The sequence below is a fragment of the Leucoraja erinacea genome, chromosome 4 (genome assembly GCF_028641065.1).
Source record: "Leucoraja erinacea ecotype New England chromosome 4, Leri_hhj_1, whole genome shotgun sequence".
NCBI classification, from domain to species: Eukaryota; Metazoa; Chordata; class Chondrichthyes; order Rajiformes; family Rajidae; genus Leucoraja; species Leucoraja erinaceus.
Genome location: NC_073380.1, coordinates 68,402,765 through 68,415,660, shown reverse-complemented (window position 1 = coordinate 68,415,660; position 12,896 = coordinate 68,402,765). Strand labels below are relative to the sequence as shown.

At 45.1% G+C, this 12,896-nt stretch overlaps 1 protein-coding gene across 7 annotated transcripts in view; it reads right to left on the bottom strand.

Annotated features, from left to right (window-relative positions):
• LOC129696527 (putative leucine-rich repeat-containing protein DDB_G0290503) overlaps positions 1 to 12,896 on the bottom strand; it is a 402,087-nt gene that overhangs the window by 172,798 nt on the left and 216,393 nt on the right. For all 7 annotated transcript variants that reach the window (XM_055634522.1, XM_055634523.1, XM_055634521.1 and 4 more), the window contains one exon: positions 7,741 to 7,908. In XM_055634522.1, the coding sequence (XP_055490497.1) occupies positions 7,741 to 7,908 (168 nt within the window). The remainder of the gene's footprint in view (positions 1 to 7,740; positions 7,909 to 12,896) is intronic.

Below are 12,896 nucleotides of genomic sequence, written 5' to 3'. Positions count from 1 at the left end.
CTTCTCCAATTTCAGGCAGTCCTTGCTTTCTCGCCCCTTCCCAGCTCTGCCACAGCCTACTGTCTCCGCCTCTTCCTTTCTTCTTCCCACCCCCACATCAGGCTGAAGAATGGTCTCGACCCGAAACGTCACCTTTTCCTTCGCTCCATAGATGCTGCCACACCCGCTGAGATTCTCCAGAATTTTCATCTACCTTTGATTTTACTTCGGAGTCACGTGAGTGACTACGTGAAGAAGGGCCTTCCGTCTGCGTGCGCGCATTTACGTCTGAACGCAACGTAAGCGACGGACTGGCAGAGGGACTGTGTCCTCCCAGCCCGTCGGGATGGGCAGGTAAGGAAAGTTGAAGTACTTACCTGCGTTCTTTTGGGCTTGAAGCTTTTTGTAGTCGAGGAGATGGTCCACGGGGAAGTCGGCTGCCGAAGCCCACAGCATTTCCAGTAGCAGGCGACGGTCTTGTTTCCCGACATTTAGCGCCGGCAGCTGAACCGGCAGGAGACTTGTTGCAGGAGGAGGAGCTCCGTTGGTGGTCCCGGGGGGACGTAAATCCACCCGCAAGTCAAACAAACCCATTGACTCAGATGAGTCCGGGGGGGAAAAGGGAACCCTCCCTCAACAGAGAGCGTCTGAGGACGACTCTCCCACATAGAGCAACTTTTTGGAGAAGTTGCTCCAACAATGACCTGCTCCAAAGGAGGGAGCTGCGTCAGCCCGGGGCCTACAGCAGGCAGTACCGGGAGCCTCGCACATGGAGCAGCTCAATCTCTTCCCCATTGGAGGGGGAAGCACATATGGAAGAAACCACTCTGAATCAGAGTACAAAAGCAGGGGGAGGGGAAACCTTCCCAGGGACAAGCAGAAGAAAGGAAGTAAGTAACTTTTACTGATATAGCACTGTTTAAGTTAACTCGCATTGACACCAAAGTGCTTTACATAAAATGAATAATAAGCACAAAAGAAAAGAAGTACTTCTGCAATCATCCAGGTTCCACTGGGTGCTTCCCTGGATAGAGATCTAGTAAATGTCTCCTGCTCTGAGGAGAGGAGCATTCACGGTCAGTTTCAGTCTGACCCAAAGCAAGAATCTCATTTAGGTCCGCTGGAGGGGCCATGTCAGCGCAGGTATCCTCAGGGGCCTGTGGCAGCACCTGTTTTCAGGGCTGCCTACAAATCTCACTCTCAGTGGAGGGGAGTGTGAGTGATCAGTAGGTAACTGATCTCGAATTTAAAGTATGAACATACTGAAGCACATGCATATAGCCTCAAAAGCAGCAGTTGGCAGAATATCCGCACGCTACAAGTGCCGGCAAGGGGACAGCGCTATCAGGGTGACTTTGGAGAAACCAGCCGCCGAATCCTCTCTTCAGGTAAGACCAGAAGAAGGAAGCAAAAGCTGTTGAACCAATCAAGGTACCAGCGACAAGCAAAACTTCATCAGTAGGCGACAACACACCCCACACGTCCATAGGTGGTAAGCGGTTCACTGAAGCCGGTGGTAGCTTGAAAGCTGGGAACGGAAATATAATCAGAGTCGTCTTTCAAGGCAGACTCAGAATTATGGCCAGAATTGTCCTACAAGGCAGGCTCAGTATGATGAGGTTTTCAGACCAAGACCCAAGCAGAGGTCAGGAGAAACATGGAATCCACACTCCCTACCAGTCCTACTCCCAATCAAGGAGAGAAAAGGAGCCCACATCAGGGGCCTTTGGGCTTAGCACAAGACCGCTGGTAGCCATGGAGGTAGGTGGGTCTGGGTTTACTGAAACAAGGGATTGTGGACCAGTTACATGTTGGTGATTTTACTCTTGTGTTTTTGTTCAAAATGACAATAACATGAATTTCAGATCTGGTTTTAAAAAACAGATAATAACATGTGATTATTTTTACTGCACAACATACATAGGTTCCAACCAGACTTGGAACTCGGACCGTAGTTGTCTTCAAGGCAGGCCCAGTATTTTGGGCAGGATTGCCTTTCAGGACAGGTGACAGATGGAGGATGTCACTTCATCCAGGTTTAACTCATATGTGCAGTACAGACTTTCAGAACAGCAATTTTTTGTTATGGTCTAACAACTGTTTTATAGGAGCTTCCTATAAAGTGGTCACATGGCATGCATCGACCTCAAAGATGCATACTGTTCGGTGTCTATTCACTAAGAACAGGAGATATTTGAAGTTTAACTAGATAGCATGGCTTTGCCAAATGGGTTGACTAAACTACGGAAACTAAACTATTGACTAAACTACGGAAACCAATTCTGGGTCTACAAAGGTCTCAGAAACACATAGTAATGGCATATTTGGAGGACATTTTCATATTGGCGTCACCAAGAATTGGCACAAGCAACAGACAAAGCAAAGCAAAACCCTGTTTGAAAGACTTGGTTACCTCATCCATCCAGTTAAATCAAAATTGACACCTACAAGGGTAATTGATTACCTAGAATTTACTATCAAAAACAGTAAATATGTTGGTGACTTTGCCTAGGGGCAAACAACAATATTTAATTAAGCCTGCTATGACCTGATAATCAAATACTAGCCATCTATCAGGCAAACTGCGAGTGTATTTGGCAAATAGTAGCTGCATTCCCAGCAGTACGTCATGGGCCTTTGTATTGCCAGAATTTACAGCGAGCAAAGGAATGAACACTCAGATTCCATGCAGGCCAAATTGGCAAACTATGGATTGCCAGCAGAGGCCATTGTTAAATAACTATGGTGGATAATGAACGTGAGACAGCTCAAGGGAAATTTTGCTCGAAAACCATCGGAGGGTGCTTCAGACCTATGCAAGCGGCTAAGGATGGGGAGCCACCAACACATTCTAGAGCTGAGGGGCAGATGGAATGAGCAGGAGTCTGTAATTCCCCAACACATGGAATCAATTACCCAGAATTGTTGGGAGCACAATATGGACTCAAGGTTTTCTGTAGCAATATGCAACCGGTGCTTGTTCAAATTCAAATTGATAACACCACTGCGGTGGCATATATCCATTAACAAGGGTGGTGTAAAATCTGTATCTTACGACAGATTATCGATCCTCATTTGGCACTGGTGTATCGAGAGGAATATTTGGGTAACAGCGGTCTATCTACAACGTAGATATAACGCAGGTGACAGATGCTGGATCACGAATGTTTAATAACAACACAGACTGGATGTTGAATCAGACAGTATTTAACAAAATAACGACACGATTTAGCATACCAGATATTGATCTGTTTGCATCTAGACTAAACCATCAGTTACCCAGATATGTGTCCTGCGAGTTGGATCCAGGAGCAAAGGGAATGGATGCTTTTTCCCTCAATTGGGGAGGAATGTTTATGTATGCTTTCCGCCAATTTGTCTTACAAACCGATGCTTGACCAAAATCAAGCAAGACTAAGCCACAGGCATATTGGTAGTGCCAGATTGGCCTACTCAAGCCTGGTCCCCAAAAAAAGTTTTGGGAACTAGAGTCCAGCCAGTTATGGCTGTACCCAAGAGCAGGGACCTCCTAGTGAACCCAGTTACAGGGAGTAATCATCCACTACATGAACGTATTAACTTGTTGGTCTGCAGATTCTGAGGAGGCCATTTCAAGGCATAGGACTGTCCGAACAGATACAACACAGTTCGGATAACGGATGTCTTGGAGTTCCTATCAACTCTGTGCTATAACTATAAACAAAGTTATAGTGCAATCTACAGTGCCAGTGGCGCATTCTCCTCCTATCTGATGCTGGAAGCAGGGCACGGGTCGATAGGAACGCACACCTTTACAACAAAATTCATGAAGGGAATTTACAATTTAATACCTCCAAGGCCAAGGTACACGGACACATGGGATGTGAGCGTGGTACTAACCCTACTTTGACAGTGGGTACCGCCTATAACTAATCCGGAAGGTGGTATGCTGACAAAGAGTCCAGACACTTCTAAAGCAACGGTTGGACTACATGACCACCCATATGAACAACATAACATTCGTAATCAGGAACCTGATAAAACAGAGCAGGCCAGGAATGCCAGGGATGGAGATCCAGTTCTTGGCATATCCAGAGGACCAACGGTTATGTGTGTGGTAACATACTAACACCACTATCTGAGAGTTATGGAGAACCTCAGAGGCTCAGAACAATCGGTCCTCATCAGCCATAAAAAAACACACCAGAAGGTGTCAACTCAAACCATCTCCAGATGGTCAAAGAAGGTAATGGCGATACCAGGAGTGAACATTTATATGGTTAAATCTCACTCCACCAGGGCTGCATCTACGTCGGCAGCAAGAGCTATGGACGTGCCCCTTGACGACATCCTAGTGGATGCAGGATGGACGAATGAAATAACGGTCCACCGGTTTTATAACAAACCCATAACCGGACTGAGGGTGTTTGCATGTACCATTTTAAGTTCTGTCCTTTAGTTTCCCCCCCCCCCCAAGGTTGGGAGGGGTAACTATTTTTTTAAACTTTTCTTTCATTTAAAGCATCAGTGTCTTTACTTAACTACGTAATGTCTGAATGCTTTAATGATTACATGCATCCATGGTCAATCCATTCACTTTGTGACGCCTGGATTCGTAACCGGCGTAAAATCACAGAGCTTTGAAATCACGTGACACCAAAGTAAAATAGTAAGATTAAACGAGAACTTACCAGTTTGAAGTTTGATCTTGATTTTATGAGGAGTTACGATGAGCGATTACGTGCCAACCGCTCCCACCCACAAACTATCAGGGTCATATGGAAGTTTCTTCACAATCTTCACAATGATTTAGACCATTTGGAAAAATGGGCTGAAAGATGGCAGATGGAGTTTAATGCTGATAAATGTGAGGTGCTACACCTTGGCAGGACAAATCAAAATAGGACGTACATGGTAAATGGTAGGGAATTGAAGAATACAGTTGAACAGAGGGATCTGGGTAAAACCCTGCATAGTTCCTTGAAGGTGGAATCTCATATAGATAGAGTGGTAAAGAAAGCCTTCGGTATGCTAGCCTTTATAAATCAGCGCATGGAGTATAGAAGCTGGGATGTAATGTTAAAATTGTACAAGGCATTGGTGAGACCACATCTGGAGTATGGTGTACAATTTTGGTCGCCCAATTATAGGAAGGATGGCAACAAAATAGAGAGAGTACAGAGGGGATTTACTAGAATGTTGCCTGGGTTTTCAACAACTAAGTTACAGGGATAGGTTGAATAAGTTAGGTCTTTATTTGCTGGAGCAACGAAGGTTAAGGGGGGACCTGATAGAGGTCTTTAAAATGATGAGAGGGATAGACAGAGTTGATGTGGGACAAGCTTTTCCCTTTGAGAATAGGGAAGATTCAAACAAGAGGACATGACTTCAGAATTAAGGGACAGAAGTTTAGGGGGTAATATGAGGGGGAACTTCTTTACGCAGAGAGTGGTAGCGGTGTGGAATGAGCTTCCAGTGGAAGTGGTGGAGGCAGGTTCATTGGTATCATTTAATAATAAATTGGATAGGCATATGGATGAGAAGGGAATGGAGGGTTATGGTATGAGTGCAGGCAGGTGGGACTAAGGGGGAAAAAATTTGTTCGGCACAGACTTGTAGGGCCGAGATGGCCTGTTTCCGTGCTGTAATTGTTATATGGTTATATGGTTATCTTACTATTCTCAGGTCTTTTTTTTATCTGTGATTGAACACCGCTGCTTTGAAGATTGACGCGCACGCAGACGGATGGCCCTTCTTCACGTAATCGCTCTTGTTACTCCTCATAAAATCAAGATCAAACTTCAAACTGGTAAGTTCTCGTTTAATCTTACTATTTTTCCAGCATCTGAATTTCCTTATTAAACATAAATTCAGTTGGCATCATTTCCAAGCTCCAGTTAGCATTTAGTTTAAAAGATGAAAATCTATTCGTTCAAATCTTATATTACTAAAAGTCTGATTTTGATCGCTTTTGGCCCACTGTGCTGCGATTTCCGAGAGAATGCCGCCACTTACGGCTGTCATTTTTGGCCACCTCGCTCAGAGCCCACGTCTGCCTTCCTGGACCAGAGTATTTTTTCCATCGATGAAAAATCAGAGCGATATTAATGTTTATTTTAAATCACCATTCTCTCTGCTGCCCCTGCTGGAGGGAGGGGGAGAGACTATAAAACCAGGAAGTGGTGTGCCTCACTCAGTCTCTGCAAGATGGAGGTCACTCTGAGCTCTGAATAACACTGAACAAATGTCTACTCAACTGTAAGTACCCTTAATGTGGTTTGAAAATAAAAATATGGTTAGTTTGAAGTAAAAAAGCTCTGCCTGCAAATGGTTGTTTGGGTTGAAGTAAAAAGGCACTCTCTCTCTCTCCCCTCCTCTCTCCCCATCCTCCCCTCTCTCCCACCCTCCTCTCCCCCCCTCTCTTCTCCCCCCCCTCTCCTCCCCCCCCCCCCTCCTCCCCCCCCCTCTCCGCCCCTCTCCTCTACCCCCCTCCCCTCTCCTCCCCCCCCTCTCCTCTCCCCCCCCTCCCTCTCCCCCCCTCTCCTCTCCTCTCCCCCCCTTCTCCTCTCCTCTCCCCCCCCTCTCCTCTCCTCTCCTCCCCCCCCTCTCCTCCCCCCCTCTCCTCCCTCTCCCCCCCCCCTCTCCCTCCCTCTCCCCCTCTACCTCTCCTCTCCTCCCCTCTCCCTCCCCTCCTCCTCTCCCTCTCCTCCCTCTCCCCCCCCCCCACCCCCCTCCCCTCTCTCTCTCTCTCTCTCCCCTTTTTCTACCCCTCCTCCCCTCCATCCCCTCCCCCACCGTCCCTCCCCTAAACCCCTCAGCCCTCGACACCCCCCTACCCTTCCCCCTCCACCCTCCCTCCCTGCTCCCCCACCTCTCCCCCCCCCTCCACCCCCTCTCAGCCCCCCCTCTCTCTCTCCCCCCCCCTCCCCTCTCCCCCCCTCTCCCTCCCTCCTCCCCTCCCCTAAACCCCCTCCCCTCCACACCCCCCTCCCTGCTCCCCCACACCCCCCCCCCCCCCTCCTCTCCCCCTCACTCTCACCCTCTCTCTCCTCCCCCACCTTCCACCCTCACCCACCCTCCCTCTTCTGCTCCCCTCCATCCCCCTCTCCCTCTTGCCCCTCTCTGTGTGTCTCTGCCCCTTCTCTCTCTGCCCTCACTCTCTACCCCCCCCCTCTAGATCCCTATCAAGGGGGGTAATTAGCGTGAGTGCGGGGGGGGGGATAGTTAGTGTGTGTGACGCTGCAGGCTGCCCCCCCCACAACCGCACGTTGGGGGAACAGACCCAACGGGTCTGCACTTGGTCTAGTATTTCCTAGATACTGATAGTGTGTGCAAGTTGACATCAGCTTAGGCGAGGATTAGAGTTACCTATTGTTTCTATGTTCAATAGCCAACCAATATAAACAGTCAAGGCTCACAACACAATAATAGCACTGAAAGGCATCTGTGTGCTACATTATGTCCTCAAGCAAATGGTAGAATAGTGATAGAAAGTATGTCAATGCAGAGTCCATGGCACATTTCAGAAGACATTGTCAACTGTTTTCAAAGTGACTTTTCATAGAAAGATTTTAATATTATAAAATGTTCTACTAAAATATTAAAATATAAAAATTTACAATCTCAATTACATTGGGTAATCAAATTTGAGAGTCCTACTCTGCCTTCTACTAATGTACACAAAAATGCTGGAGAAACTCAGCGGGTGCAGCAGCATCTGTGGAGCGAAGGAAATAGGCAACGTTTCGGGCCGAAACCCTACATACCTCACTGCCTACTAACCTCTTCCAGGAGCATTTTTTGTTCATGTTCAAATTCCTGAATAGATGTTCCAGCCCTATTCAGCTGGTCTTGTTGTACATTTTTAATGTTCCTTAGTTTGCATGTTTCTTGCTGCAGATCTTTTAATTCTTTATTAAGTCTGCTGACCTCAGCTCTTTCATCGTCAATCTGTTTATTAAAATAAACAATTTATGTGACTTACATTGCATTACATTTTTGTCCTTGTCAGCTGGAGGATGGATTGCTTTAAAACCTGTGAGTGCACTTCTGTACAAACCAATGCAAAGCAAAGATTAATTCAATAAATGACACTGTCCATTCTGAAACTGGTATAGACATACCTAGAAATTCCCGATTTTACCATTTATTTATGCAATTTACCAGTAACCTGGGACTTTAGGGCACTGCTGGTGGAATGATCTCAGCAATTTTGCAGAGAAGCACATGAGCACTCACTATTTCTATCGTATATGCAACTGTATGAAGGCTACATTGATGTGGGGAAAGGCCGCATCACTCCACGATGTATGCCGCAGGTGGGGGGGCGGAGATGCGACACGGAGAAAAATCGCATCTCTGTCGAGGTAAGTGACTGAAAAAAGTTTCCCCCGACCCCCCCCCCCCCCCCCCACCCCCCCGCACATAAAACATACCAAGATACATTAAAACAAACATTCAAGACATATTTAAAATAATAAAAACAGAGAAGCGACAAGACAGACTGCTGGCGAGGTGGCCATTACGGGCACCACCGGGTGGAATACCCTAAGGCAATACCAGTAGTTCAGTAAAAAAAGAACCATCCTCTCTTGGGATACCATTATTTGTGATTTCAGCACTGGTTTTCCACCATTCTGCCAGCAACTTTGCTATTGCCAGTTGGGTAAGTAACCCAGTATTTTAAACTAAAGAATGGGAGATTTAGAGGAGTCTTTAGAACCCACTTACTGAGGGATTGGTGCAGGCAAGTGCCCCTACAATATTTAAGTATTTACATGAGCACCTAAAATGCCATGGAATAGAAGGTTATGAACTGAGTGTTGGAGCATGTGATTAGTCACTGCAGAGATTGCTCCATGATCTCCATTCACTTTAGTTTTGAATCCCACTTTGTCAAATGCTACCTAGTTATTATAGACCATCACACACATGCACATCTTTGGGACATGGTTGGAAAGCCAAACTGTCAGAGGGAGAAAGTCCTGGCAGAATCAAAGGTCAGGATCGAACCCTAGTCAGTGGAGCTATCAGGCAGCAGCTCTACCAGCTCTAATTCTACTATATCATAGATAAATATATCTGATTCTTAACTATCTCCTTTGTTCAAGGCAATTGGGGGACTATGGATATTGGCATGAAGAGGCAATCCACATTTTGTGCATGAATAAATATAAAAGACCTTATTGGCTATCTTTCAACAATCTAGTCATGACTTCCTACGGCCAAAACACAAAGTGCTGGAGTAACTCGGCAGGTCAGACAGCAGATATGGCTGGAATGGATAAGTGACATTTTGGGTTGAGTCCCTTCTTCAGACTGATTGTAGTCGGGGGCAGAAAGCTGCAGAAGATAGGTGGGGGTGGAACAAAGCCTGTCAAGTGAGAGGTGGATTTCTATAGTTGAGAATATCATCTACAAAATGTATACATGCAACTTTCTTGATTGTCACTGGAAAACCCATAGTATTTACTATCTAGAATAACAAGAGCAGCTATTGTAAAAGTACATTGACGGCACCAGCATTTGGCATGCTTGTCTTCATCGTTAAGTATATTGTGTACAGGAGTTAGAACATCATGTGCAAGATGTTGGTTGGATCACATTTGGAGTACTCTGTACAGTTCTGGTTGCCCTGCAACGGGAAGGATTTGTGAGGATGTTGCCAGGTCTGGAAGGTTTGAGTTATAAGGAGACGATGGTTCTGCTGGGTATTGTTTTCACACTGGAGCATAACAGCGACCATGTAGGGGTTTATAAATTTTTGGAGAGTTTAGATAAAGTGAATGCTCACAGCCTTTTCCTCAGGGTAGGGGAATCTAAAACTAGAGGCTATGGGCTTAAGATGAGAAGGAACATGGGGGGTAACATTTTTAAACAGAGAGTGATGCATATATGGAATCTGTTGCCAGGCAATGTGGTACAGGTGGGTATGAATATAGGATTTAGAGGACACTTGGACAGATAGGAAAGGTTAAGAGAGATGCAAGTGCAACTAACAGTTAGGCAACTTGGTTGGCATGGATGAGTAGGGCCTATGAGACTCTATCTGTGCTGCATAGTTTTATGACTCTAACTTAGCTCTCTTGTTCAGAAACTTTCAGAAGCCTGTACACTTGGGATACATCAACTCTCTGCCCTCCTATACTCAGTATCCTGACATTTATTTGACCTTAGCTGTGTTCCCCAACGACATCATTTAATTTGTAGCCGGAATAAGTTCTATTTGCTACTTCTCTGCCCACTTTCCAGCCTTTTGGTACCTCCCTAGGATATGAAGATGTCTTCTTCACTGTTAAACACGTGACTAACGTTTGAATTACCTGAAATCTTCTTAATCCTGAGCAAAAGGAGGCTACAGACTTTTGGCTGTTGAGTAAAGCTACTGCTTGTGGAAAAAAGCTGTTTTTATGTCTGGCTGTGGCAGCTTCGACAGTCCGGAGTCGCCTTTCAGAGAGAAGTGCTTCAAAGAGTTTGTGGCCAGGGTGAGAGGGGTCAGAGATGATCTTACCCGCTGGCCTTTGCAGTGTACAGTTCGTCGATGGGGATAAGGTTGCAGCCAACAACCTTCTCGGCTGATCGAACGATGCGCTGCAGCCTCCGGATATTATGATTGGTGGCTGAGCCAAACCAGACTATGATGGAGAAGGTGAGGACAAACTCTATGATGGCAGTGTAAAACTGGACCATCATTGCCTGTGGCAGATTGTCTTTTCTCAGCTGCCGCAGGCAGAACCTAGGCAGAACTTTGGTAATGTTCTTCATGGTCCTTACTGGAAACTAAGTTCAATTAAGTTGGCCTGGAGCTAATGTTCAGAGATGGTCTCCCACTATCACCTCCTCCCACACCTGTAGATGCTCAAACGTAGATGATCTCAACATAACAGCATGATTGTGGTGGTCACCAATTATTTCTGTTGGCTTCTTCAGCTTCACTGGAAAAGACCTCCATATCAGGAATTAGGTGTGCAGATGTTACTCATCCCCGCAAAAACAACTTGTGTTAGCATGAATGTGGCTGGCAGAAATGCTGCATGTCAAAACAACCTACGCAAGTACATGGGCACATTGCATGGATAATCATAATCTGCCTCAATGACTCTAGCCCAATAGGTCTAACATTGGCTATAATGAAATATTTAGAAGGATTGCAGGTGCCCACATCAGCATCAGTCTTCTGGACAATCTAAACCCCCTGCAATTAGCTATCAGGAAAAATAGGTTCACAGAGGATGCCATCCCTTGTACTACCTTTGGCCCTGGATCATCTTGACAATAAGAACACCTATATGCAGGATGCTATTCATTGACTATAGTTCAACCTTCAACACCATAATACCAAATAGTTTCATCTCTAAACTCCAGGGCCTTGGCCTTAGGGCCTCCATCTGCCACTTACTTCAGGAACTTCATGACCAGCAGACCTTGGTTGATTAAATTAACTTTGTATGCATGTCTACTCATTAGCATTCACCACACTATACATTGATTCAGTTAATGTCCAGAAATCTATTAATTGGCACTGTGAATAAAGACAACAGCGTGCTTCCCCAGGCCTCCAGGGTGCAGAATTCCAAAGTTTTATCATTCTCTGAGAGAAGAAAGATGTTTCACTTCTAAATAGTTGACCACTCATTCTGAGCCCATACGCCCTAGTCCTTCACTCCTCAGCCAAGGGAAACATCTTCCCTGCACAGCTTGGCAAAGCACTGGAAGAATTTGGTATGCTTTGATGAAATTATCACTCATTCTTCTAAACTCCAGAGAGTACTGTTTTTAGTCTACACAATTTGTCCTCATACAGCAAGCCTGTCCCATCAATTTTCTATGTTCTCCCTCCATGGCAAATCCATCTTAAGGCACAGAAGGTTGAAAGCACACACCAGCAGTTTCTTCCCCTCTTATCAGGCATCTGAACATTCCTTTCATAAGCATTGTGGATCATGGTAATTTGTCTATGGAACTGATGCGCTACAAGGTTGAGAACTATATTCTGCACTCTTTATCTTCCCCTTTGCTCTATCTATTATACTTGAGTTTGACTTGATTGTATTTATATACAGTTTATCTGATCTGTTTGGATACCATGTAAAACAAAGTCTTTCACTGCAACACGTCACACTAATAAACCTAAATCTACCTACATTTCCTCGGTTAAGGAGACCAACTATAGACAATACTCCAGATGTGGTGTCACAAGGCCATATACAATTACTATAAGACTTTCTTACTCCTATATTTGATTTGTCCCTAATCAACCTTAACGTATCATTTCCTCTTTAATTGTTTGCCTCACCCGCATGTTGGCCATCAGCAAGTAGTGTGTAAGTGCATCTAGGTACCCATGAATGGTGCCCTATAACAAATTCTCAATCCACGTTGATATGTTATCCCCAATTCAATGCTCTTTCTTTGTTGACCAACCTCTGTTTTCAAACATCTTCTGAAAGTTCACATACACCACATACATTAGTATCTAGTCATATACTTACAAGTACTCCAACAGATTAGTCAAACAGGATTTTTCTTTCATAAATCCATGTTGTCTTTGCTCAATCCTATTAATCTTTTCTAGATATTTTGTTAATATATCTTTAGCATTATTACATCCTAGATTCCAGCATTTCCTTATCACTGGTGTTGGCCTGAAAGGTTGCTGGTTTACTTTTTTATCACCTTTCATAAATAGTGGATTACATTTAATACCATGCAATCCACAGAAACAACTTCAGAATATACAAAAGTTTGGAAGATAATAACTAGAGTGTTTACCATCTTTATACACAGCTCTTTCAAAACACTGTGCAGGAAGGAACTGCAGATGCCAAAGACAGACACAAAATGCTGGAGTAACTCAGCGGGTCAGACAGCAGCTCTAGAGAAAAGGAACAGGTGACGTTTCGGGTCAAGACCCTTCTTCAGACTGGAGATCAAGGGAA